At 41.9% G+C, this 27,598-nt stretch overlaps 1 protein-coding gene and 22 non-coding genes across 23 annotated transcripts in view; all 23 read right to left on the reverse strand.

The window, feature by feature from the left end:
* The window catches only part of ncs1b (neuronal calcium sensor 1b), a 117,098-nt gene that overhangs the window by 14,972 nt on the left and 74,528 nt on the right, over window positions 1-27,598 (reverse strand). Inside the window, exons 4-6 of the mRNA XM_056463401.1 lie at window positions 23,689-23,767; window positions 21,431-21,519; window positions 21,259-21,336 (exon numbers count right to left, since the gene is read on the reverse strand). Of these exons, the coding sequence (XP_056319376.1) occupies window positions 21,259-21,336; window positions 21,431-21,519; window positions 23,689-23,767 (246 nt within the window). The remainder of the gene's footprint in view (window positions 1-21,258; window positions 21,337-21,430; window positions 21,520-23,688; window positions 23,768-27,598) is intronic.
* On the reverse strand, window positions 703-775 carry trnav-uac (transfer RNA valine (anticodon UAC)). The gene has a single exon. It is a non-coding gene; the product is annotated as a tRNA-Val (tRNA).
* trnag-ucc (transfer RNA glycine (anticodon UCC)) lies at window positions 882-954 on the reverse strand. Its single transcript has one exon. It is a non-coding gene; the product is annotated as a tRNA-Gly (tRNA).
* On the reverse strand, window positions 1,047-1,119 carry trnav-uac (transfer RNA valine (anticodon UAC)). The gene has a single exon. It is a non-coding gene; the product is annotated as a tRNA-Val (tRNA).
* trnav-cac (transfer RNA valine (anticodon CAC)) lies at window positions 1,225-1,297 on the reverse strand. Its single transcript has one exon. It is a non-coding gene; the product is annotated as a tRNA-Val (tRNA).
* Window positions 2,137-2,209, reverse strand: trnav-uac (transfer RNA valine (anticodon UAC)). The gene has a single exon. It is a non-coding gene; the product is annotated as a tRNA-Val (tRNA).
* On the reverse strand, window positions 2,478-2,550 carry trnav-uac (transfer RNA valine (anticodon UAC)). Its single transcript has one exon. It is a non-coding gene; the product is annotated as a tRNA-Val (tRNA).
* trnav-cac (transfer RNA valine (anticodon CAC)) lies at window positions 2,656-2,728 on the reverse strand. The gene has a single exon. It is a non-coding gene; the product is annotated as a tRNA-Val (tRNA).
* trnav-uac (transfer RNA valine (anticodon UAC)) lies at window positions 3,722-3,794 on the reverse strand. The gene has a single exon. It is a non-coding gene; the product is annotated as a tRNA-Val (tRNA).
* trnag-ucc (transfer RNA glycine (anticodon UCC)) lies at window positions 3,901-3,973 on the reverse strand. Its single transcript has one exon. It is a non-coding gene; the product is annotated as a tRNA-Gly (tRNA).
* On the reverse strand, window positions 4,066-4,138 carry trnav-uac (transfer RNA valine (anticodon UAC)). Its single transcript has one exon. It is a non-coding gene; the product is annotated as a tRNA-Val (tRNA).
* Window positions 4,244-4,316, reverse strand: trnav-cac (transfer RNA valine (anticodon CAC)). The gene has a single exon. It is a non-coding gene; the product is annotated as a tRNA-Val (tRNA).
* trnav-uac (transfer RNA valine (anticodon UAC)) lies at window positions 5,309-5,381 on the reverse strand. The gene has a single exon. It is a non-coding gene; the product is annotated as a tRNA-Val (tRNA).
* Window positions 6,105-6,177, reverse strand: trnav-uac (transfer RNA valine (anticodon UAC)). Its single transcript has one exon. It is a non-coding gene; the product is annotated as a tRNA-Val (tRNA).
* Window positions 6,446-6,518, reverse strand: trnav-uac (transfer RNA valine (anticodon UAC)). Its single transcript has one exon. It is a non-coding gene; the product is annotated as a tRNA-Val (tRNA).
* trnav-cac (transfer RNA valine (anticodon CAC)) lies at window positions 6,624-6,696 on the reverse strand. The gene has a single exon. It is a non-coding gene; the product is annotated as a tRNA-Val (tRNA).
* On the reverse strand, window positions 7,690-7,762 carry trnav-uac (transfer RNA valine (anticodon UAC)). Its single transcript has one exon. It is a non-coding gene; the product is annotated as a tRNA-Val (tRNA).
* trnag-ucc (transfer RNA glycine (anticodon UCC)) lies at window positions 7,869-7,941 on the reverse strand. The gene has a single exon. It is a non-coding gene; the product is annotated as a tRNA-Gly (tRNA).
* On the reverse strand, window positions 8,034-8,106 carry trnav-uac (transfer RNA valine (anticodon UAC)). Its single transcript has one exon. It is a non-coding gene; the product is annotated as a tRNA-Val (tRNA).
* trnae-cuc (transfer RNA glutamic acid (anticodon CUC)) lies at window positions 8,212-8,284 on the reverse strand. The gene has a single exon. It is a non-coding gene; the product is annotated as a tRNA-Glu (tRNA).
* trnav-uac (transfer RNA valine (anticodon UAC)) lies at window positions 9,303-9,371 on the reverse strand. Its single transcript has one exon. It is a non-coding gene; the product is annotated as a tRNA-Val (tRNA).
* On the reverse strand, window positions 10,625-10,697 carry trnav-uac (transfer RNA valine (anticodon UAC)). The gene has a single exon. It is a non-coding gene; the product is annotated as a tRNA-Val (tRNA).
* On the reverse strand, window positions 10,803-10,875 carry trnav-cac (transfer RNA valine (anticodon CAC)). The gene has a single exon. It is a non-coding gene; the product is annotated as a tRNA-Val (tRNA).

The following is a 27,598-nucleotide window of genomic DNA, read 5'->3' on the forward strand; positions in this document are numbered from 1 at the left end:
GTGAGCACCAACTTGTGGTGCCATCGCAGAGAGGCTATAAGTCACACTCCAAAATGTTTTCACTCAATGGTCCAGGCTGGTGGAATCTTCTTCCTGTTCCCACTTGGATTACGGAGACACTGGTATCCTTCAAACGACAGCTAAAACCCATCTCTTCCGAGTACACCTGAAGCCTGGTGAATATCCCTCAATATAAATATAACAAAAGTCCTACTCCAGCTCTAAATTCTCTGAGCACAAACAAGTTATTTGGAATAAATAGCATTTCTCCTATGCATTGCCTCGTCTTGTTGAAACACTGAATACCTCCTCTATTGTAAGCCGCTTTGGACAAAAGTGTCCAGGACAAAAGTTTCTGCCCAGTTTTTAACAGGGGACCTTTCGCGTCTTAAGCAGACATGATAACCACTACAGTACGGAAACCAATATGACAGTGCAGCTTTAAGTTTTTATAGTCTTTTTTATAGAAATGTCTTGTACCGTCTGCATTGCGAAGGGACAGCAAATGCATTGGCCACCTGCTCATGCACAACACAAAGCTAATAAAATCTGACTCTATGCGAGCTTGTGACACAACGAGTGCAAGTAAACACTGAGTTAAATTCAAAATTTGCCTCACACCGCTTTGCAGAAAGGATGATTTCAATGAACTGCAGAACTCAACAGAAGCCAGATTTGACAAGTGTCATAAACGGTGGAGGTTGTTTCCGCCCAGTTTCGAACTGGAGACCTTTCACGTGTAAGGCGAATGTGATAACCACTACACTACAGAAACCTACTGGAGTGCAGGAAGCAGATACTCTTTCTGTTTGGGTGCCTGTTGACAATCGTTAAAGACGAATCACTTGCTGCTATTCTTGTGTCGATAAAAAGGAGAGTGCTGTTTCTGCTCGGTTTCAAACCGAGGAGCTTTCGCGTGGAAGGCGAACGTGATGACCACTACACTACAGAAACCTGCTTGAATACAAGAAGCAGATACTCTTTTTTCAATCAAATGGACAGAGCAAATTCAGCCAGATTTGACAAATTACATAAAAGGTGGAGGTTGTTTCCGCCCAGTTTCGAACTGGAGACCTTTCGCGTGTAAGGCGAACGTGATAACCACTACACTACAGAAACCTACTGGAGGGCAGGAAGCAGATACTCTTTTTGTTTGGGTGCCTGTTGACAATCGTTACAGAGGAAGCACTTGCTGCTATTCTTGTGTTGCCAAAAGGAGAGTGCTGTTTCTGCTCGGTTTCGAACCGAGGACCTTTCGCGTGTGAGGCGAACGTGATGACCACTACACTACAGAAACCACACAAGTGCTTTCAGCAGGGAAGTTTGGCCTGTAATGACTACACAATGTGCACACTTTTTTCAATCAAACGGACAGAGCATATTCAGTGTGACAAGCTCAAGCAATTGTGGTAACCACAGGAGCCTCCGGTCAGGGTGTGAGCACCAACTTGTGGTGCCATCGCAGAGAGGCTATAAGTCACACTCCAAAATGTTTTCACTCAATGGTCCAGGCTGGTGGAATCTTCTTCCTGTTCCCACTTGGATTACGGAGACACTGGTATCCTTCAAACGACAGCTAAAACCCATCTCTTCCGAGTACACCTGAAGCCTGGTGAATATCCCTCAATATAAAGATAACAAAAGTCCTACTCCAGCTCTAAATTCTCTGAGCACAAACAAGTTATTTGGAATAAATAGCATTTCTCCTATGCATTGCCTCGTCTTGTTGAAACACTGAATACCTCCTCTATTGTAAGCCGCTTTGGACAAAAGTGTCCAGGACAAAAGTTTCTGCCCAGTTTTAACAGGGGACCTTTCGCGTCTTAAGCAGACATGATAACCACTACAGTACGGAAACCAATATGACAGTGCAGCTTTAAGTTTTTATAGTCTTTTTTATAGAAATGTCTTGTACCGTCTGCATTGCGAAGGGACAGCAAATGCATTGGCCACCTGCTCATGCACAACACAAAGCTAATAAAATCTGACTCTATGCGAGCTTGTGACACCACGAGTGCAAGTAAACACTGAAATAATTCAAAATTTGCCTCACACCGCTTTGCAGAAAGGATGATTTCAATGAACTGCAGAACTCAACAGAAGCCAGATTTGACAAATGTCATAAACGGTGGAGGTTGTTTCCGCCCAGTTTCGAACTGGAGACCTTTCACGTGTAAGGCGAATGTGATAACCACTACACTACAGAAACCTACTGGAGTGCAGGAAGCAGATACTCTTTCTGTTTGGGTGCCTGTTGACAATCGTAAAGGGGAAGCACTTGCTGCTATTCTTGTGTCGCCAAAAGGAGAGTGATGTTTCTACTCGGTTTCGAAGGGAGGACCTTGCGCGTGTGAGGCGAACGTGTTGACACTACACTACTGAAACCTACTGGATTACAAGAAGCAGATACTCTTTTTTCAATCAAATGGACAGAGCAAATTCAGCCAGATTTGACAAATTACATAAAAGGTGGAGGTTGTTTCCGCCCAGTTTCGAACTGGAGACCTTTCGCGTGTAAGGCGAACGTGATAACCACTACACTACAGAAACCTACTGGAGGGCAGGAAGCAGATACTCTTTTTGTTTGGGTGCCTGTTGACAATCGTTAAAGAGGAAGCACTTGCTGCTATTCTTGTGTCGCCAAAAGGAGAGTGCTGTTTCTGCTCGGTTTCGAACCGAGGACCTTTCGCGTGTGAGGCGAACGTGATGACCACTACACTACAGAAACCACACAAGTGCTTTCAGCAGGGAAGTTTGGCCTGTAATGACTACACAATGTGCACACTTTTTTCAATCAAACGGACAGAGCATATTCAGTGTGACAAGCTCCCTGCAGGTTTTAGCATACATGCCATTTGCCTAGCTCGAGCAAGGACTTTGTAGCGTGAACCATGCAGTGAGCAGAAAGCCAATTAAAAATGTGTATAAAAGCAAATCTGCATGTTCCCACCCAGTTTCTAACAGGAGACCTTCAGCTTGTAAAGCAATTGTGGTAACCACAGGAGCCTCCGGTCAGGGTGTGAGCACCAACTTGTGGTGCCATCGCAGAGAGGCTATAAGTCACACTCCAAAATGTTTTCACTCAATGGTCCAGGCTGGTGGAATCTTCTTCCTGTTCCCACTTGGATTACGGAGACACTGGTATCCTTCAAACGACAGCTAAAACCCATCTCTTCCGAGTACACCTGAAGCCTGGTGAATATCCCTCAATATAAATATAACAAAAGTCCTACTCCAGCTCTAAATTCTCTGAGCACAAACAAGTTATTTGGAATAAATAGCATTTCTCCTATGCATTGCCTTGTCTTGTTGAAACACTGAATACCTCCTCTATTGTAAGTCGCTTTGGACAAAAGTGTCCAGGACAAAAGTTTCTGCCCAGTTTTTAACAGGGGACCTTTCGCGTCTTAAGCACACATGATAACCACTACAGTACGGAAACCAATATGACAGTGCAGCTTTAAGTTTTTATAGTCTTTTTTATAGAAATGTCTTGTACTGTCTGCATCGCGAAGGGACAGCAAATGCATTGGCCACCTGCTCATGCACAACACAAAGCTAATAAAATCTGACTCTATGCAAGCTTGTGACACAACGAGTGCAAGTAAACACTGAGTTAAATTCAAAATTTGCCTCACACCGCTTTGCAGAAAGGATGATTTCAATGAACTGCAGAACTCAACAGAAGCCAGATTTGACAAGTGTCATAAACGGTGGAGGTTGTTTCCGCCCAGTTTCGAACTGGAGACCTTTCACGTGTAAGGCGAATGTGATAACCACTACACTACAGAAACCTACTGGAGTGCAGGAAGCAGATACTCTTTCTGTTTGGGTGCCTGTTGACAATCGTTAAAGACGAATCACTTGCTGCTATTCTTGTGTCGATAAAAAGGAGAGTGCTGTTTCTGCTCGGTTTCAAACCGAGGAGCTTTCGCGTGGAAGGCGAACGTGATGACCACTACACTACAGAAACCTGCTTGAATACAAGAAGCAGATACTCTTTTTTCAATCAAATGGACAGAGCAAATTCAGCCAGATTTGACAAATTACATAAAAGGTGGAGGTTGTTTCCGCCCAGTTTCGAACTGGAGACCTTTCGCGTGTAAGGCGAACGTGATAACCACTACACTACAGAAACCTACTGGAGGGCAGGAAGCAGATACTCTTTTTGTTTGGGTGCCTGTTGACAATCGTTAAAGAGGAAGCACTTGCTGCTATTCTTGTGTCGCCAAAAGGAGAGTGCTGTTTCTGCTCGGTTTCGAACCGAGGACCTTTCGCGTGTGAGGCGAACGTGATGACCACTACACTACAGAAACCACACAAGTGCTTTCAGCAGGGAAGTTTGGCCTGTAATGACTACACAATGTGCACACTTTTTTCAATCAAACGGACAGAGCATATTCAGTGTGACAAGCTCCCTGCAGGTTTTAGCATACATGCCATTTGCCTAGCTCGAGCAAGGACTTTGTAGCGTGAACCATGCAGTGAGCAGAAAGCCAATTAAAAATGTGTATAAAAGCAAATCTGCATGTTCCCACCCAGTTTCTAACAGGAGACCTTCAGCTTGTAAAGCAATTGTGGTAACCACAGGAGCCTCCGGTCAGGGTGTGAGCACCAACTTGTGGTGCCATCGCAGAGAGGCTATAAGTCACACTCCAAAATGTTTTCACTCAATGGTCCAGGCTGGTGGAATCTTCTTCCTGTTCCCACTTGGATTACGGAGACACTGGTATCCTTCAAACGACAGCTAAAACCCATCTCTTCCGAGTACACCTGAAGCCTGGTGAATATCCCTCAATATAAATATAACAAAAGTCCTACTCCAGCTCTAAATTCTCTGAGCACAAACAAGTTATTTGGAATAAATAGCATTTCTCCTATGCATTGCCTCGTCTTGTTGAAACACTGAATACCTCCTCTATTGTAAGCCGCTTTGGACAAAAGTGTCCAGGACAAAAGTTTCTGCCCAGTTTTTAACAGGGGACCTTTCGCGTCTTAAGCACACATGATAACCACTACAGTACGGAAACCAATATGACAGTGCAGCTTTAAGTTTTTATAGTCTTTTTTATAGAAATGTCTTGTACCGTCTGCATTGCGAAGGGACAGCAAATGCATTGGCCACCTGCTCATGCACAACACAAAGCTAATAAAATCTGACTCTATGCGAGCTTGTGACACCACGAGTGCAAGTAAACACTGAAATAATTCAAAATTTGCCTCACACCGCTTTGCAGAAAGGATGATTTCAATGAACTGCAGAACTCAACAGAAGCCAGATTTGACAAATGTCATAAACGGTGGAGGTTGTTTCCGCCCAGTTTCGAACTGGAGACCTTTCACGTGTAAGGCGAATGTGATAACCACTACACTACAGAAACCTACTGGAGTGCAGGAAGCAGATACTCTTTCTGTTTGGGTGCCTGTTGACAATCGTAAAGAGGAAGCACTTGCTGCTATTCTTGTGTCGCCAAAAGGAGAGTGATGTTTCTACTCGGTTTCGAAGGGAGGACCTTGCGCGTGTGAGGCGAACGTGTTGACACTACACTACTGAAACCTACTGGATTACAAGAAGCAGATACTCATACATGCCATTTGCCTAGCTCGAGCAAGGACTTTGTAGCGTGAACCATGCAGTGAGCAGAAAGCCAATTAAAAATGTGTATAAAAGCAAATCTGCATGTTCCCACCCAGTTTCTAACAGGAGACCTTCAGCTTGTAAAGCAATTGTGGTAACCACAGGAGCCTCCGGTCAGGGTGTGAGCACCAACTTGTGGTGCCATCGCAGAGAGGCTATAAGTCACACTCCAAAATGTTTTCACTCAATGGTCCAGGCTGGTGGAATCTTCTTCCTGTTCCCACTTGGATTACGGAGACACTGGTATCCTTCAAACGACAGCTAAAACCCATCTCTTCCGAGTACACCTGAAGCCTGGTGAATATCCCTCAATATAAATATAACAAAAGTCCTACTACAACGAGTGCAAGTAAACACTGAGTTAAATTCAAAATTTGCCTCACACCGCTTTGCAGAAAGGATGATTTCAATGAACTGCAGAACTCAACAGAAGCCAGATTTGACAAGTGTCATAAACGGTGGAGGTTGTTTCCGCCCAGTTTCGAACTGGAGACCTTTCACGTGTAAGGCGAATGTGATAACCACTACACTACAGAAACCTACTGGAGTGCAGGAAGCAGATACTCTTTCTGTTTGGGTGCCTGTTGACAATCGTAAAGGGGAAGCACTTGCTGCTATTCTTGTGTCGCCAAAAGGAGAGTGATGTTTCTACTCGGTTTCGAACGGAGGACCTTGCGCGTGTGAGGCGAACGTGTTGACACTACACTACTGAAACCGACTGGATTACAAGAAGCAGATACTCTTTTTTCAATCAAATGGACAGAGCAAATTCAGCCAGATTTGACAATTGTCATAAAAGGTGGAGGTTGTTTCCGCCCAGTTTCGAACTGGAGACCTTTCGCGTGTAAGGCGAACGTGATAACCACTACACTACAGAAACCTACTGGAGGGCAGGAAGCAGATACTCTTTTTGTTTGGGTGCCTGTTGACAATCGTTAAAGAGGAAGCACTTGCTGCTATTCTTGTGTCGCCAAAAGGAGAGTGCTGTTTCTGCTCGGTTTCGAACCGAGGACCTTTCGCGTGTGAGGCGAACGTGATGACCACTACACTACAGAAACCACACAAGTGCTTTCAGCAGGGAAGTTTGGCCTGTAATGACTACACAATGTGCACACTTTTTTCAATCAAACGGACAGAGCATATTCAGTGTGACAAGCTCCCTGCAGGTTTTAGCATACATGCCATTTGCCTAGCTCGAGCAAGGACTTTGTAGCGTGAACCATGCAGTGAGCAGAAAGCCAATTAAAAATGTGTATAAAAGCAAATCTGCATGTTCCCACCCAGTTTCTAACAGGAGACCTTCAGCTTGTAAAGCAATTGTGGTAACCACAGGAGCCTCCGGTCAGGGTGTGAGCACCAACTTGTGGTGCCATCGCAGAGAGGCTATAAGTCACACTCCAAAATGTTTTCACTCAATGGTCCAGGCTGGTGGAATCTTCTTCCTGTTCCCACTTGGATTACGGAGACACTGGTATCCTTCAAACGACAGCTAAAACCCATCTCTTCCGAGTACACCTGAAGCCTGGTGAATATCCCTCAATATAAATATAACAAAAGTCCTACTCCAGCTCTAAATTCTCTGAGCACAAACAAGTTATTTGGAATAAATAGCATTTCTCCTATGCATTGCCTTGTCTTGTTGAAACACTGAATACCTCCTCTATTGTAAGTCGCTTTGGACAAAAGTGTCCAGGACAAAAGTTTCTGCCCAGTTTTTAACAGGGGACCTTTCGCGTCTTAAGCACACATGATAACCACTACAGTACGGAAACCAATATGACAGTGCAGCTTTAAGTTTTTATAGTCTTTTTTATAGAAATGTCTTGTACTGTCTGCATCGCGAAGGGACAGCAAATGCATTGGCCACCTGCTCATGCACAACACAAAGCTAATAAAATCTGACTCTATGCAAGCTTGTGACACAACGAGTGCAAGTAAACACTGAGTTAAATTCAAAATTTGCCTCACACCGCTTTGCAGAAAGGATGATTTCAATGAACTGCAGAACTCAACAGAAGCCAGATTTGACAAGTGTCATAAACGGTGGAGGTTGTTTCCGCCCAGTTTCGAACTGGAGACCTTTCACGTGTAAGGCGAATGTGATAACCACTACACTACAGAAACCTACTGGAGTGCAGGAAGCAGATACTCTTTCTGTTTGGGTGCCTGTTGACAATCGTTAAAGACGAATCACTTGCTGCTATTCTTGTGTCGATAAAAAGGAGAGTGCTGTTTCTGCTCGGTTTCAAACCGAGGAGCTTTCGCGTGGAAGGCGAACGTGATGACCACTACACTACAGAAACCTGCTTGAATACAAGAAGCAGATACTCTTTTTTCAATCAAATGGACAGAGCAAATTCAGCCAGATTTGACAAATTACATAAAAAGTGGAGGTTGTTTCCACCCAGTTTCGAACTGGAGACCTTTCGCGTGTAAGGCGAACGTGATAACCACTACACTACAGAAACCTACTGGAGGGCAGGAAGCAGATACTCTTTTTGTTTGGGTGCCTGTTGACAATCGTTAAAGAGGAAGCACTTGCTGCTATTCTTGTGTCGCCAAAAGGAGAGTGCTGTTTCTGCTCGGTTTCGAACAGAGGACCTTTCGCGTGAGAGGCGAACATGATGACCACTACACTACAGAAACCACACAAGTGCTTTCAGCAGGGAAGTTTGGCCTGTAATGACTACACAATGTGCACACTTTTTTCAATCAAACGGACAGAGCATATTCAGTGTGACAAGCTCCCTGCAGGTTTTAGCATACATGCCATTTGCCTAGCTCGAGCAAGGACTTTGTAGCGTGAACCATGCAGTGAGCAGAAAGCCAATTAAAAATGTGTATAAAAGCAAATCTGCATGTTCCCACCCAGTTTCTAACAGGAGACCTTCAGCTTGTAAAGCAATTGTGGTAACCACAGGAGCCTCCGGTCAGGGTGTGAGCACCAACTTGTGGTGCCATCGCAGAGAGGCTATAAGTCACACTCCAAAATGTTTTCACTCAATGGTCCAGGCTGGTGGAATCTTCTTCCTGTTCCCACTTGGATTACGGAGACACTGGTATCCTTCAAACGACAGCTAAAACCCATCTCTTCCGAGTACACCTGAAGCCTGGTGAATATCCCTCAATATAAAGATAACAAAAGTCCTACTCCAGCTCTAAATTCTCTGAGCACAAACAAGTTATTTGGAATAAATAGCATTTCTCCTATGCATTGCCTCGTCTTGTTGAAACACTGAATACCTCCTCTATTGTAAGTCGCTTTGGACAAAAGTGTCCAGGACAAAAGTTTCTGCCCAGTTTTTAACAGGGGACCTTTCGCGTCTTAAGCAGACATGATAACCACTACAGTACGGAAACCAATATGACAGTGCAGCTTTAAGTTTTTATAGTCTTTTTTATAGAAATGTCTTGTACCGTCTGCATCGCGAAGGGACAGCAAATGCATTGGCCACCTGCTCATGCACAACACAAAGCTAATAAAATCTGACTCTATGCAAGCTTGTGACACCACGAGTGCAAGTAAACACTGAGTTAAATTCAAAATTTGCCTCACACTATGCATTGCGTCGTCTTGATGAAACACTGAATACCTCCTCTATTGTAAGTCGCTTTGGACAAAAGTGTCCAGGACAAAAGTTTCTGCCCAGTTTTTAACAGGGGACCTTTCTGCTCGGTTTCGAACCGAGGACCTTTCGCATGTAAGGCGAACGTGATGACCACTACACTACAGTAACCACACAAGTGCTTTCAGCAGGGAAGTTTGGCCTGTACATGCCATTTGCCTAGCTCGAGCAAGGACTTTGTAGCGTGAACCATGCAGTGAGCAGAAAGCCAATTAAAAATGTGTATAAAAGCAAATCTGCATGTTCCCACCCAGTTTCTTACAGGAGACCTTCAGCTTGTAAAGCAATTGTGGTAACCACAGGAGCCTCCGGTCAGGGTGTGAGCACCACAAAGCTAAAAAAATCTGACTCTATGCAAGCTTGTGACACCACGAGTGAAAGTAAACACTGAGTTAAATTCAAAATTTGCCTCACACCGCTTTGCAGAAAGGATGATTTCAGTGAACTGCAGAACTCAACAGAAGCCAGATTTGACAATTGTCATAAAAGGTGGAAGTTGTTTCCGCCCAGTTTCGAACTGGAGACCTTTCGCGTGTAAGGCGAACGTGATAAAAAAAAAAAGCCAATTAAAAATGTGTATAAAAGCAAATCTGCATGTTCCCACCCAGTTTCTAACAGGAGACCTTCAGCTTGTAAAGCAATTGTGGTAACCACAGGAGCCTCCGGTCAGGGTGTGAGCACCAACTTGTGGTGCCATCGCAGAGAGGCTATAAGTCACACTCCAAAATGTTTTCACTCAATGGTCCAGGCTGGTGGAATCTTCTTCCTGTTCCCACTTGGATTACGGAGACACTGGTATCCTTCAAACGACAGCTAAAACCCATCTCTTCCGAGTACACCTGAAGCCTGGTGAATATCCCTCAATATAAAGATAACAAAAGTCCTACTCCAGCTCTAAATTCTCTGAGCACAAACAAGTTATTTGGAATAAATAGCATTTCTCCTATGCATTGCCTCGTCTTGTTGAAACACTGAATACCTCCTCTATTGTAAGTCGCTTTGGACAAAAGTTTCTGCCCAGTTTTTAACAGGGGACCTTTCGCGTCTTAAGCAGACATGATAACCACTACAGTACGGAAACCAATATGACAGTGCAGCTTTAAGTTTTTATAGTCTTTTTTATAGAAATGTCTTGTACCGTCTGCATCGCGAAGGGACAGCAAATGCATTGGCCACCTGCTCATGCACAACACAAAGCTAAAAAAATCTGACTCTATGCAAGCTTGTGACACCACGAGTGAAAGTAAACACTAAGTTAAATTCAAAATTTGCCTCACACCGCTTTGCAGAAAGAATGATTTCAGTGAACTGCAGAACTCAACAGAAGCCAGATTTGACAATTGTCATAAAAGGTGGAAGTTGTTTCCGCCCAGTTTCGAACTGGAGACCATTCACGTGTAAGGCGAACATGATAACCACTACACTACAGAAACCTACTGGAGCGCAGGAAGCAGATACTCTTTTTGTTTGGGTGCCTGTTGACAATCATTAAAGATGAAGCACTTGCTGCTATTCTTGTGTCGCCAAAAGGAGAGTGCTGTTTCTGCTCGGTTGCGAACCAAGGACCTTTCGCGTGTGAGGCAAATGTGATGACCACTACACTACAGAAACCACACAAGGGCTTTCAGCAGGGAAGTTTGGCCTGTAATTACTACACAATGTGCACACTTTTTTCAATCAAACGGACAGAGCATATTCAGTGTGACAAGCTCCCTGCAGGTTTTAGCATACATGCCATTTGCCTAGCTCGAGCAAGCACTTTGTAGCGTGAACCATGCAGTGAGCAGAAAGCCTATTAAAAATGTGTATAAAAGCAAATCTGCATGTTCCCACCCAGTTTCTAACAGGAGACCTTCAGCTTGTAAAGCAATTGTGGTAACCACAGGAGCCTCCGGTCAGGGTGTGAGCACCAACTTGTGGTGCCATCGCAGAGAAGCTATAAGTCACACTCCAAAATGTTTTCACTCAATGGTCCAGGCTGGTGGAATCTTCTTCCTGTTCCCACTTGGATTACGGAGACACTGGTATCCTTCAAACGACAGCTAAAACCCATCTCTTCCAAGTACACCTGAAGCCTGGTGAATATCCCTCACTATAAAGAAAACTAAAGTCCTACTCCAGCTCTAAATTCTCTGAGCACAAACAAATTACTTAGAATAAATAGCACTTCTCCCATGCATTGCCTCGTCTTGTTGAATCACTGAATACCTCCTCTATTGTAAGTCGCTTTGAACAAAAGTGTCCGCTAAATGTATGTTTCTGTCCAGTTTTTAACAGGGGACCTTTCGCGTGTTAAGCAAACATGATAACCACTACAGTACGGAAACCAATATGACAGTGCAGCTTTAAGTTTTTATAGTCTTTTTTATAGAACTGTCTTGTACCGTCTGCATCGCGAAGGGACAGCAAATGCACTAACCACCTGCTCATACACAACACAAAGCTAAAAAAATCAGATTCTATGCAAGCTTGTGACACCACGAGTGCAAGTAAACACTGAGTTAAATTCAAAATTTGCCTCACACCGCTTTGCAGAAAGGATGATTTCAGTGAACTTCAGCACTCAACAGAAGCCAGATTTGACAAGTGTCATAAAAGGTAGAGATTGTTTCCGCCCAGTTTCGATCTGGAGACCTTTCGCGCGTAAGGCTAACATGAAAACCACTCCACTACAGAAACTTACATGAATACAGGAAGGAGATACCCTTTTTGCTTGGGTGTCTGTTGACGTTCGTTAAATGAAAGGCCCTTGCTAAGATGCCCTATTTCAACAGTATTGACACAGGTCTGCATATGTGATGAATATCTTTAATGCTTATAAGGAATCGCTGCAACCATTTTACTGAATGAGGAAGTTTGTTTCAGCCCAATCACCAGTATCAATTTTTAACCCTGTAATCAAAGGAGTTCAGAGTGATCCAGGGTCAACTAAAAGTGAAAAATCCCAAACAAGTCCTCATCTTAGCTTTCAGGGACTCAATTGTGCTTTAATGCTAGTCTCCAATGTTAGCAGTAGCACATGCCACCCTAGCGTTTATAGAACCGAGGGCAGCGTTAGTGACGCTAGCTTTGCCACAGATATGAGCTCTTGTTTTGTTATGTATCCCTGATCTCTCCTCCGTTGGGCTGATGATGAGGATGTGGTTAGTAACTTGAATCAGAGCTGTAAATGTGTGAATGTTCTTTACAAGATTAGTGGTGTTTGCATAAGATTGCATAAAATTACTTAGTCCAAATAGGATACTGCACCAAAAAAAATGATAATTGTCATGTTTTTCCACAGTAATTTCTATCTTCTACTAAACAATAAGTGATGTTTTATAAACAAATTTCGGGAGGAGCATGCACAGAAGTTTCAGTATCAAATACGTCATTGACAATTATTCTATTATCCAATCAGTTCTTGACCAAACGCCTATTTATACCAAAGCTGTCTTACCTGCAGCATCTTACGACTTTAGCATCCAAACTTCGACGCAGAACAATGTCTGAGATTAATCTCTTTGCAGAGGACGACGCCTTCCTCGCCGAGGCTCCTCTAAGATCTCCCGCCGGTACCCAGAGCTCCGTAGCCCCGCAGAGCCCGCCACCAGCTCAGCCCGCGGCTCCACCTCGAGGCCGCCGTTCAGCCAGAATCACGGTTGTCCGATCACGACGGGGCTCACCATCTCCATCTCCCAGAAGGCAATCCTCTCCAGCCTCATCATTTGTCTCAGCCATGTCCTCCGTCCCGGCCACAGGGATAAACACCGTCTCCGACCTCCGCCAAGCATTGGCCAGCGCAGGCGTCGTTGTTGTTCCGCGCCGAATCACCAAGGCGGACCTCCTGACCATGTATAACGCCTTGCAATCCGGAGCACCACTTTCTTCCATCACTCCACCTTCCAAAGCCATGAAAAAATCCAGCCAGGTCCAAAAAACTCCATACCAGCGTCCGGATCGAAACCCATCATCCAGACCCAAACGCAGCAGCAGGCCTTCAGCGAGTCTGGGGAGAGCCAAAGGTCCTGATGACGTAGGACCTCAATCCCCGGAAGTTGGACTCCATGCCGGCTCTGAGCTCGTTCCCTCGAGCCGCCAGTATAGTGTGAGCTTGCCTCCGCTAGCGGCACCAGAAGCTCATCCCCAACTACATCCTTGGCCTGCCGCCTCCCCTTCTAACTTAAGCGCAGGATCGCTACAGGAAGCACAGGCCCAAATCCATATCCTGCCTCCCCATCCCTTCCAAGCTCCCGCGAGCAGTGCGAGTGTGAGGCCGCCTCCGCTCCCAGCTCAAACCCCAGCTCCTCTAATTCCTCCTCTTCTTCCCAAGGTTTTTTCTGGCCCAGACGCAAGTTCCAGCGTGAGGCCGTCTCTGCTGATGTCACTAAGGTCGGCAGCCCCTCCTCTCTTCTCTTTTCCTCCCACCGGTGATCCTAGAGCCAGCAGTAGCGTGAGCATGCCTCCGCAAAAGGCCCTAGCCTACAACTTTCCTTCAGGCCCCGACACAAGTTCCAGCGTGAGGCCGCCTCCGCTGATGTCATTAACGTCGGCAGCCCCTCCTGTTTTCTCTTTTCCTCCCACCGGCGCCATTCGCATTTCACAATGGAACCAGACCCAATTCTGGGGAGCCATAGACACAGATCTTCATAATAAAGTCTTTCTCGGTTGCTGCAGTATATCTTGCACGGTCTGTCGAGACACCACCCACCACACAGAATCTTGCCCATTCATAAATCCCATCCCTCCTCCCCTCCCCGACCCAGCCCAGCCCAGATCTCCCAGTTACGTCCCTTCAAACCCAAATATTCCGCCCCTTTTTTCTGATCACCGCTCTTCTGTCCCAGCCTCCGCCAGCCCCTGTACCGGCTTCAATAGCGGCAGGTGCTGGAGACAGAAATGTCGTTTTTTGCATGTTTGCAATTTCTGCGGCGGCACTCACACCCACACAGTATGTCCAGTGAAAAAAACTGTAAATAAAAATACTAGAAAGTACCTATCGACTCCTGTGAATGTTTCTCGCCTAAGATCGGAATTGCTCCATCATCCCGATCCCAAATTCACAGAATTTCTATTAACGGGTCTGTCTTCAGGTTTTCATCCATGTGTCATTAGCCTACCCACCTGTAGTCTTATTTGTCCAAATCTTCAGTCCGCTCTCGCCGAACCCGACGTCGTCGACCGTCTAATCAAAAAAGAAGTAGACGAAAATTTCATGATTGGTCCTTTCTCCGCACCTCCTTTCAGAGTTTATCGCGTCAGTCCTATTGGCGTAGCCACTAGGAAATTCTCCGATAAAAAACGCTTAATAATCGACCTTTCCTCCCCACATAACTCTCCGTTTCCTAGTATCAACAGTCTCATCCCTCTCGAAGAGTTCTCAATGATTTATCATGACATCAACCAAGCTATTTCATTAATTAAAATCGCGGGTCGCGGCACTTGGATGGCTAAAGTCGACATAACATCCGCCTTTAAAGTCATGCCCATCCACCCTGACTTTTGGCACCTTTTCGGCATTCTTTGGCAAAAAAAATATTATTTTTCCGTCCGCCTAACCTTCGGTTGCAGAAGTAGTCCAAAGATTTTCGATATGCTGTCGGAAGCAATCTGCTGGATCCTTTCCAACAACTACGAAATCTTGCATCTAATACATCTACTAGATGATTTCCTAATCATCTCACCACCAGACGCTATCCCAGCCGCGCACCTTTTGACAGTTCAGAAGGTTTTCGCTGAACTCAGGATTCCCCTAGCCGAGGAAAAAAACCGCCGGTCCAAGCATTTCAATCGAATTATTGGGCATTAAATTAGACTCCAATAAATTCCAAGCGTCCCTACCAAAAGAAAAAATTGATCGAACGATCCTGGTAGCTTCCTCCCTATTAGACAGCCCCACCTGTTCTAAGTGCGAGCTATTATCAATTTTCGGCCATTTGAATTTCGCAATGCACATAATTCCCCAAGGCTGCTCGTTTATTTCTCATCTCTTATTTCTCGCGTCCTCAGCTCACGGTCTAGATGATAAAATATCCATCGATGACAGTAGCCTAAACGAACTCCGTTTATGGATATTATTTCTCAAACAATGGAACGGTCTCTCCTTCTTTTACAGTGACCTAATATCCTCCCCAGCAGACATTAATTTATTCACCGACGCTGCCCCGTCAATCGGATTCGGAGCCTACTATTAAGGACGCTGGTTCGCATCCACTTGGCCGCCCCAGCTGTTAGACCTGCCGCAACCACTAAAATCATCGGCGCTATTCGAGCTCTACCCATTAGTCGTCGCTGCATCTTTATGGGGTAAAGAATGTTCCGCTTCCCGCATCATAATTCACTGTGACAATGAAGCAACCGTTCACTGTATAAATTAAGGCCGTTCAAATTCGCTAGCATTAATTCCTCTACTAAGACGCCTAACATGGATCTCAGCATGTGACCAGTTTATTTTAACTGCAAATCACATTTCTGGGTCCAAAAACCAAATTGCTGACTCTCTCTCTCGTTTTGCCTTCCAGAAATTCAGACATTTGGCACCAGAGGCACATCAGTTTCCAATCCAAGTCCCTCCTTATTCAGAGCTGATATTTCCATAGATCATCCTTTAAAAAACCTGCTTGGAGCCTCTCTCGACTTTATCCTTCAGGCAGTGGCACCTAGAACCCTGCAGTCATATTTAACAGCATGGAAAAGCTTTAAAACATTCCATGCATGTTATAACATACTGTTTCCTGATTTTTCCCTACTTTGCATTTTATCTTACATATCCTACCTCACAATTATCAAAAAACTCCAGATCAATTCCATTAAAGGCTATTTGAGTGGAATTCAATTTTTTCCACAAACTAATTTATGGCTCCCCTGCACCTCACATAGCTAATTCGCAAACAGCTTTTCTCTTGAAAGGCATACAGAGAACCCACCCCACACGTCAAGACATCCAACAACCCATAACACTGAAATCATTCACTAAATGCATATCCACTCTTCGCAAAGGATACGAATCAATCCACACAGCACGTACTCTTGACGCCATGTTTATTTTAGCCTTCTTCGGATTTTTAAGGTGTTCAGAACTCACCATTACATCTGGGTTCAACCCAAACATTCATCCCACCATATCCGATCTAGTAACGCTGGATAACGAAACCATTTCTTTTCTCATTAAACAAAGCAAAACTGATCAAGCAAAAAGAGGCCATTACATTTACATTTTCAACCTTCAATCACCTATCCATCCATACCAAACACTGCTAGCATTTTCACATATTAGGAGATCACAAGCCACTTCCCTTTCAGACCCTCTTTTTACAGACGATAGCAATCGCCCAGTCACTCGTTTCTGGTTCCAGAAGCATCTTAAATGCATCCTAATTAAGTCGGGCTTTCCAGCCGACAATTTCTCCAGCCATTCCTTCAGAATAGGCGCAGCCACCACTGCAGCACAAAATGGTCTATCAGAGCAGCAGATCCAAACACTCGGACGCTGGTCCTCACAGGCCTTTAAGTGCTACATTTGAGCCGACCACTCTTACATTAGAAAATACCATCAAACCCTTATTTAAAAACCCCTCTAGGATAAAAAATTTCACATCCACTAGAGCCCATCCCACCACATCTCGCAACACATTCCGTCATTGATAATTTACAAGGCACTTCCTTCGAAATACACTTTGTATAATATATTTTAATAATGCTAATACAGCATCCGCGTAACCGGTCCAACGGGAGAAGCACACCTCATTATTATGCACCACTGCAAGCGCAGTGACTGCTTCTATGGGAGACGTACACCTTTATTATGCACCACTGCCAGCGCAGTGATCGCTCCTACGGGAGACGTACACCTTTATAATTATGCACCACTGCAAGTGCAGTGACAGCTCCCACGAGAGACGCACATCTTACTATGCACCACTGCAAGTGCAGTGACCGCTCCCACGGGAGACGTACATCTTATTATGCACCACTGCAAGTGCAGTGACCGTCCCACGGGAGGCGTACATCTTATTATGCACCACTGCCAGTGCAGTGACTGCTCCCATGGGAGACGTACATCTTATTATGCACCACTGCAAGTGCAGTGACCCTCGGGAGACGTACACCTTATAATTATGCACCACTGCAAGTGCAGTGATAACTCCCACAGGAGACGTACACCTTATTATGCACCACTGCAAGTGCAGTGACAGCTCCCACGGGAGACGTACACCTTATTATGCACCACTGCAAGCGCAGTGACCGCTCTTACGGGAGACGTACACCTTATTATTATGCACCACTGCAAGTGCAGTGATAACTCCCACAGGAGACGTACACCTTTATTATGCACCACTGCCAGCGCAGTGACCGCTCCTACGGGAGACGTACACCTTTATAATTATGCACCACTGCAAGTGCAGTGACAGCTCCCACGGGAGACGCACATCTTACTATGCACCACTGCAAGTGCAGTGACCGCTCCCACGGGAGACGTACATCTTATTATGCACCACTGCAAGTGCAGTGACCGCTCCCACGGGAGACGTACATCTTATTATGCACCACTGCAAGTGCAGTGACCGCTCCCATGGGAGACGTACATCTTATTATGCACCACTGCAAGTGCAGTGACCCTCGGGAGACGTACACCTTATAATTATGCACCACTGCAAGTGCAGTGATAACTCCCACAGGAGACGTACACCTTATTATGCACCACTGCAAATGCAGTGACAGCTCCCACGGGAGACGTACACCTTATTATGCACCACTGCAAGTGCAGTGACAGCTCCCACGGGAGACGTACACCTTATTATGCACCACTGCAAGTGCAGTGACAGCTCTTACGGGAGATGTACACCTTATAATTATGCACCACTGCAAGTGCAGTGACAGCTCCCACGGGAGACTTACACCTTATTATGCACCACTGCAAATGCAGTGACAGCTCCCACGGGAGACGTACACCTTATTATGCACCACTGCAAGCGCAGTGACAGCTCCCATGGGAGAAGTACACCTTATCATGCACCACTGCTAGCGCAGTGACCGCTCCTATGGGAGACGTACACCCTACAATTATGCACCACTGCAAGTGTAGTGACAGCTCCCATGGGAGAAGTACACCTTATTGTACACCATTGCTAGTGCAGTAACCATTCCTATTGGAGAAACACATCTTACCATACACCTCCGTCAGCACAGCGACAACTATAACGGGGACGCATACTTCACCACGCACCAATGCTAATGCAGTGACCGCTCTCACGGGAGACGCCCATCTCCTGTGGGAGCGATCACTCCTGCTGGAGACACTTAATGCATCACCATCAATGCAGTAACTGCCTCCTGCCGAGACACACACCTTACAACGCACAACCATCAACTCAACAGCACCCCTCCAAATTTTAAAGATCAGCAAATTTTGGGGGGCTCACACACTTGTCTGGCTGCTGTCCTGTAACCAAATAAGCAATTTTTTGGGGAGCGTTCTGGGGCCGGGCTAGATACTTTGCTCGAATCCCAATTCCTCTCTGTTTCCTGATAAGAGGAATAACTCGAGTTTGGGTGTCTTCCCCGAGCTCAGAGCCCTCTCCCCGGACAGCACGCCAAATACGCTTTATTCTGAAACTATTGCAATTGTGAACTCGTGAAGTGATGTTTTATAAACAAATTTCGGGAGGAGCACGCGCAGAAGTTTCAGTATCAAATACGTCATTGACAATTATTCTATTATCCAACAGTTCTTGACCAAACCTCTAGATATACCAAAGCTGTCTTACCTGCAGCATCTTACGACTTTAGCATCCTTCCACCACCCCGTCACCTCACCTCTTAAGCATTACAATCCCGGGGGGAGCATTCTGGGGCCGGGCTAGATACTTCGCTCGAATCCCAATTCCTCTCTGTTTCCTGATAAGAGGAATAACTCGAGTTTGGGTGTCTTCCCCGAGCTCAGAGCCCTCTCCCCGGACAGCACGCCAAATACGCTTTATTCTGAAACTATTGCAAGTGTGAACTCGTGAAATGAAATAGTTTGCAGAGTGCTGTTAACCAAGCTGTTTAGGTTCCTATGGTAATTTTTTTGTCCATGCAATGGATGTTAAAGGCGCTTGTCCAATGAAGCGTTTTTTTTTCTTGAACTGAGCATATTTTTTAAGTTGTTGTCAATGTTATTTTAGTGCCATTTTTTAAGAACACCTTGAACATGGCAAGACGCTGAACATCCATTTTACATAAAGCGAGTGTTCAACAGTTTTTAAAATGCTATGACAATTGCAGAAGTGCTCACAACTAAGCGATTTTTTTAGAAGAGCACTGGCATTTTCAGCTGTGCAAAAACACCCACGCCCTCATAGGAACCATAACCGCTGACTTGAATAACATTCTTCAAAACATCTTCTTTTATGTTCCACAGAAGAAAGTAAGTCATACATGTTTGGAATAATATGAGGGAGAAAAACTGATGGTGAAATCAGTTAAAACATTTATTGCTTATTCACACTATGCATGATAACTATAAATATAACTGGAAATACAGTTGAAGTCAGAATTATCCCCCCCCCCTGTTTATTTTTTCCCCATTTCTATTTAACAGAGAGAATTTTTTCAACACATTTCTAAACATAATAGTTTTAATAACTCATTTGATCGACTGATTTATTTTATCTTTGCCATGATGACAGTAAATAATATTTTACTAGATATTTTTCAAGACACTTCTACACAGCTTAAAGTGACATTTAAAGGCTTAACTAGGTTAATTAGGTTAACTAGGCAGGTTAGGGTAATTAGGCAACTTATTGTATAATAATGGTTTGTTCTGTAGACTATCAAAAAACAATATAGCTTAAAGAGGCTAATAATTTTGACCTTAAAATGGTTTTTAAAAAATTAAAAACTGCTTTTATTCTAGCTTAAATATTATCAGACATACTCCTTGCTCTGTTAAAAATTTCCTTGCTCTGTTAAACATCATTTGGGAAATATTTGAAAAAGGAAAAAATTCAAAGGGGGGCTAATAATTCTGACTTCAACTGTATATTGTGTCCTCACTAATGTGATAACTATCTGTTTATTTTAAAATTGTAACTTTTCTTTTTCCATTATGCCCTTATAACAAGCAGATGGCCCCAGAATGCTACATTTCTAGAGCATCTGTCCAGTAAATTCAGCTTGCGCAGTCTTTCTATTCAAACAGTGAATTTAGAAATCACAGTCAGTAGTAGTTATGTAGTAGTGGAATTAAATACAAATTATTTGTTTTCCCAAGCATTTTGAAAGAAAAGCAACACACAGATGCGGAAACTAGCACTGGATACCTAAGGTATACTTAGGTATACTTTTATTCTTCAATTTGCCAACTGTTATTCCTTAATTTGCCAAAATCCATATATTTTTAATATTATTTACCATATTATAACCAGTGATTTTCAAACGAGTCATTATCTTGAAATAATCTTTAAAAAGAAGGCTTAACATCAAGTAGCGCTTCTCCAGAATGTCACCTGTAGCTTTAAATTGCATGAGCCATTTATATTTTAATGGATTCTGAATGGCTGTCAGTGTTTTAATATTTATTACATGTGAAACAAATGTTCTGAAAGCAATCCCAATGATATAGTTTCTCTACATCTTTATGGTCTGCTGTTATTTTACATTTAGAATGATTTTTAGAACAAAGTCTTTATATTATTATCTAGCACCCTTGGTGTGACCAGCACTAGTCTTATTTTTCTTATTTTCAGAGTTCTTTTAAACTGTTGACAATCTCCATTGACTATTTGCTCTGTTTCCCTACTATGGAAACCAAAAATGATCATTAACTGTTTGGTTGCCAATGCTTCTCCAAATATATATATTTATTAGTGTTCAACATGAGAAAGAAACAATTTGAGGCTATGGTATTTGGTCATTACATTGTAATTTTTGATTGAATTATCACTTTAATAATCACTTTATTTTAGATTTTTGTTTGACTTATTAATATGATCAGTGTGATTGGAGTCAAGAACAAAAAAGTAACCATACCTTATCCATCATGGCAAAAATGCGATCCACTCTTTTCTCCGGTGTGTTTTCTTCTTCAGGAAGGTCAACTGTGTTTCCCTTAAAAACAAAAAAGTCATCTGAGAGATGCTTCACTTATTAAAAAAATGGCATATGTCCAGACTGTAATTGCAGTTAAAATGAAGTGACTTACCACCATCTGATAGATGGCATCCACGATATTGAGCATTTCATCACGAGTGATATAGCCATCGTTATCAAGATCATAGAGCTTGAAGGCCCCTAAAGCGTGTAATAAAAAGTGCAACAGTGAGCGTGTGCAGAAATAGTATTACACTTTCTGCAAACAGAGCATGAAACACTTAAAAGTACTTTTAAAAAAAATTAAATATATATTTTAAATGTATTTTGTTAAACATTTAATTAAATACAAATATTAATATTAATACTATTTAAAAATGTAAACAAAATATATTATAAATGTCCTTTGCCAACTAACTGAAAAGTAAAAGGCTTAGTAAAATGTAGTGCTGCACGATATTGGAAAAATCTGATATTGCGATGTTTTATTTTTCTGCGATAAACATTGTGCTATGAATACAGTTTCAGTAGATGGTTTGAATAGCTCTATTTGATGGTTTTCTGTGGAGCCTAACAGTATTCGAGTACAGAAATTGAATAATAATCATGCAAAAAATAGATTTTCTTACTTTTTGTCTTATTTCTAGTCCAAATATCAAAAAAATCTTAGAACAAGTAAAAATATTGTTTAGTTTTCAACGTCAGAAGAAATATGTGAAAATTAAGAGTTTGTTGCTTGTTTTAAGGAAATTATATGCCAGTGGGGTAAGTGAAATAATCTTATTTTAGACTTGAAATGTAGATTTGTGGGCTAGAAACAAGACAAATATTCTAAGTAAGAAATGTTTTTTGCATAAACACAGTATTTAAATATGATTCTGTGGCTCCTAATCAACTACTGTATAATTCAGACTTGACATTGCATATCTTTGCGATGTGACTATTGCGGATGCGCAGATTGCGAAATCAATGCTGAAACGATATATTGTGCAGCCCTAGCAAAATGACTAAATACATACATACATATATATATATATATTTTAAAATAATATAATTAAATAAAAACCCAATGCACATAAAAATGTAATTAAAATAAAATAAAATAAATATTTGAAGTATATATAATAATTTTCATAATACGTTTTTTTACCTCTAATGTTTTAAAAACATGTATGATACCATATTTATAGAAACTGTATTGCATACATATTTCCCAACACATTCCACTGAGCATAATAGAAACCCTGAAAAAGCAGCATTGGAAATAATGTTGAAATTTTTATATTTCATTTCTAGCAATTATGAATTGAAAAGCCTATTTAGCAGAGCGAAGACATGTAAGCTTATCAGCACTGCAACAGATGATGGATGCAGGATCTAGCGATAAAGGCTTGCTTTGTATGAGCCCAAAAATTGCACAGCAATTATAACAGTGAGGAGTGACTCTTTCATCTTGCCATCTTTGGTTTTGTCTTCACTACAGGACTCCTGGATGTCCCACCCATACAGTCCTACTTCATTCCTCTCATAAAGAGGCAATCCTAAAACTCCCAGTGCAAACACAGGTCAGTGCCTGGGGTGACGAGTCAACAGTGGAAGAGGAGGTACCCAAAACATATTTGTGAAAGCATCTGTTTAATTTCAGAGAGGAAACTACTTAGGTGTTAAAAGTTTGAGGCACTTTTTCTTTTGATGAACTTTACTAAACCCAATGGTCTCGAAATACTCCACGGCACACCACGTTTTGGCATTTGATAATAAAATATGAAACCAAGCAACTTTTTTTGAAAGAAACTAATATTTCCCAAAATACAGTGACTTGGAAGTAAAGTAAAGTAAAGTAAAGTAAAGTAAAGTAAAGTAAAGTAAAGTAAAGTAAAGTAAAGTAAAGTAAAGTAAAATTATATACAATACTAAAATCCTAAAATAACCTAAACTTAATGTATATGTATATGAAAGCTTTATGAAGATTTTTTTAAACGACCCACCAAAAAAAACTCAAACAGAAAATCTAAATAAAACAAATATTACTTTTTACGTATAAAAATACAAATAATTTTAAATGATATACAATTATAAAATGATAAAATAACCAAAACTTAAAAGAAAATGAATGAAAGCTATATAAAGATATTTTAAAAAGCACACCTCAAAATATCTCAAACAAAAAATCTATAACATTCTATAATCAACAAAAATCTAAAACATTTTGTATATTTTTGAGCTTGGACTCTGTGTATTTTACATAGCAAATGCAGAAATGTTGTACTTTAGTGATTCCCATGTTATGAAGCACCTCACAAGGGAATTTACATCTTTCTTTTTTGACTGAATCTCACATGAATGATTATTAATCAAAGACTTGCTTACAGCGGAGCTTTTCATCCAAAGTCCCACGTGAGGTCACAGACAGAGCCTGAATGAACTCGGAGAACTCAATTCGTCCATCCTGTAGAATAAAAAAAAAAACAGAAATTGAATTACCAATCACCCATGGTGCCACCCAAAATACAAAAACCTTTCAATATGGTTGTATAAGTTAACATTATCGTTGAATGTATTAATCTGTTTAAAATTCATTCCCACACATCTAATCTAATCTTCTAATCTAATTCATTTGCATTCCTACACATCTAATCTAATGCATTTTAACACAAACATCTGTGTATGTTAAGACAGTATTAAGAATTAGCTAAAAGAGAACGCTAAAAGAATAGATGCTGTAAAAGCTTGGTTTGTTCATGGAAATTAATGCACTAATTTTAAAGTAGAGAAGCTTAATGTAAAGTGTTAGCCAGAGGCTTTCTGTTGATTGGCAGAGTAAAATGGGCCAGTGGGCTGCTATTCCTGTCCCACCCTCTGTTCTTCCTCAGGGCTACAGGCTGCCACTTCCATCCATTACATGACACATTCCGTTGTTAAATATCCGAAGATATTTGCAAAGAAAAATGTCAAATAAAAATAATCATCCGCTTCGAATGTTATCACTCAATGGAATGAGCGTTATCAGTGGAATCAGCTGATAGATATGGGCCACTAGGGGTCTTCATCCATCCACATGGTTAATCAGTTATACAAATAGAGAAGACTTCAGATCCGAATCTGTTTTTACATTACTGTGACAGTTGGGTTTAAAGTTGGGTTGGGCTAAATGTTAATAAAATACAATTAATAAATAATATAAATAATTCTTGTTAACTTCCAGCCACAGCCGAATGTGATCTATAGCTGATTAAACATGTGGATGGATGATAACAGCCTTCTGCGCCTACTAGAAGGCCCTTACTGGCCCATATCTATCAGCTGATAACCACTGATGATGCCCATTCATGATGTCAATAACATTTGAAGCTGGTGAAACAATAATAATAAACACATACACATTATCCCACACATAGGCTTCTAATGCATTTTAATGTGCACCGCACTAAAAGAACAGACTCTGTTGGAACTTGGAATGCTGTTGGAGTGCTGTTGTTTTGTTAAAAAGTAATAACTTAGGCAAAAAATGTAATTGTGCAAATAAAAGTGCAATAACATTGTTAAACATACACACATAGTTTCTGAACAGTTTTGATTACAGTTAGAAATGAATGCACAAACTTTAGCAGAAATTATGACTCAGTGAAAGATGACAGAGCCTTCATTCCTTTGCAAAATCTTGAAGACACACTGATGTGCTTCACCAGGGAACTGATGGGAATTAACCAGCTCGCAAATATGCTCCAAAATATTTGCAAAGAGGTAGCTACATGTTATATAAGCTATAAGATGTGCCCGAGCCATTTGTACGCACACACACAATCTCTCTCTCACACAAGCTCTCTCTCTCTCTCTGTCTGCATGACTGCTGATTCAGTTCAGGGATTCGGAGACCTAACATGTCATAACTGAAAAAAATGGTCAACTGTTGCACTGCAAGAAAGCAAAACTAGCTGCAAAATCATTAGCTTGTAGTGCATTAAAAGATTGTATATGCACTTAAATATACAGCAGGGAAAATAAGTAATGAACATGCCATTTTTCTCAGAATACGTCTTTCTAAAGATGATGTTGAGTTGATTTTTCCACCATATGTTGATAGTAACCAAAGAAATCCACATATGTAAAGAAAACAATATTACTTATTCGTTTACAAATGAATTTATGTGAAATAAAATGAAATGACCCATTGAAAAATTATTGAACACATGAAGAAGGGGAACTGTAGTTAGGCAGTGAAAGACCAGACAGCAGCTGAAATCTGTCAGCCCTTTGCCCTTCGTCATTGTAAATTAATATTCGCTGCTTCAATCCAACATCTACATTAGCAGGATGATGAAGATGAAACCAGAGTGGACATTTCAGCAAGACAATGATCCAAAACACAGCCAAGGAAACTCTCAAATGGTTTCAGAGAAAGAAAATCAAGCTATAGAATGCCCCATGCCAATCGCCTGATTCAATCCAAAAGAAAATAGAAATAAAAAACAGATTTGATAGACGAAACCCACAGAACTTTCAGAATTTTGACACCGTTGAAGTCTGTGGAAAAAACTCACACCTGAGCAATGCATGTGACTTCCTTCTCCACAGGAGAGTCCTCCTTAAGCTCCCATCACAAAAAAAAAGTATTTTATATAAAGTCTTAAATACCTGTCAGTAGTTCAGCACTTTTTCCTTGTGTCATTCCATTGTTATTACACACAACCATGTATTTTTCCTGAGCTTGGGTTAATTTAATGAATGGAGTTTTGTGTTCTGTAGCTTTACAACCTTACAAAACATTCCTTAAAACCTCAAGGTGTAAAAACAATTAAGTGTGCTTGTTCAAACCCTGCTGTATGATTCATGCCTGTGCATTCTGTCATCTTCAGATGGAGCTGGTGGGCATAAGGAAGCTTTGAAGAGGCACTTACAATGACAACAAAATGATCCCACCAAGCATTGTTCTACTAATAGGCTTTAACACCCAAGTGACCCTGACTGATTAGCAGTTTATTTCTGTTTGCAATATATTGTTTCAGACTGAACTGTTCTTGACCCGCACAGAACAAAATAGCATGTAAAACTGTAATTATGCATGTCAGCAACTAGACTATGTCAAGGGCTCACTCTAGACAAGCAAGGAGAAATATCTATTAAAAAGCATTCACCACCCTTGCATTTTCACATGATAACTTTGTGCTGTAGCATCACATATGATACATTTAATTTAGCTGGTAAAAAAACAAGGTTTTAACAGGTTAAAAAACACCTAACCTTCACTGTAAAACCGTTTATTAAAGGTTCAAGGCACCCTGAAGCCCTTTTTTTTAAAGGTTAACAGATTTGTGTGTGTTGAGCATCAGTTAAGACAACGTTAGCACCTGATAGCTTTAATTGTGGGAAAAACTAGATAATTTTGAGCTTTTGTCAGCTAAATTCATCTTCACGGTTTAAAATGACTTTAGGGGCGGGTTAAAAATCTGACGTAGTGTGAATCTGCAAGTGAAGTGATAACATGTCGGTTTCTCATTATTATTCATAGCGGAGTTTTCTTATATTATGAGAAGTCCCTGCTTCTTAATTATTCATAAGAGCCCGTGTTTTCCGAAGGCAAGGTAGACCTGCCAAACTGTGAGACCCAGTGACTGAGTAAGACCGCGTCTGTGCATGCTACACTTTGTTGCATGTTTTTCCCCGTGATTCTGTCAGGGCCGATACAGCAAAGCCGTTGGTTTGCAGCAAGCATTTTTGTCGAGAAAGCTGTATGAGAATTGGAGAATAGCAGATTTTGTCTTTTATCAGTTCAGTTTGTTACCATTCAGACACATCGTCTATATGCGTGCTACTGTGTTCACCTATGTTTAAAATCCTCCAGCAAAGCTAATGGTTGGAATAGACAGGGCAAGAGACCTGCTGCACTGCTCTCCACTGTGTCTGCATTCAGTCCCGGGGATTCTGGAGGAGAGAAGTCCTCCTCATTTATAGTGTTTACTCTATATAAACATGATTATCTTTATGATAATATAACAAATTGTGGTTATTTGTATATGAAATTATGAATATCAAATGTAGGACACTGAATTAAATACTGTTTATTTCTTTGCATTTTAACTTAGTAATCTATAAAATCATGGCTCTCCTCATGGTTTGTGTCTCATTTTGTGAGCCAACTGACAACAGTTGTTCACTCCCCTCTTTTTCCCCTGCTCTGCTGGCCATGCCCACTCCTCTCTCTGCTCGCAGAGATGCACACCAATTTCCAAGCATTTTTTTTTTAATTCTGAGGTAGACTTGAACTGAAAGAGGGGGGTTT

The sequence above is a fragment of the Danio aesculapii genome, chromosome 8 (genome assembly GCF_903798145.1).
Source record: "Danio aesculapii chromosome 8, fDanAes4.1, whole genome shotgun sequence".
NCBI lineage: Eukaryota > Metazoa > Chordata > Actinopteri > Cypriniformes > Danionidae > Danio > Danio aesculapii.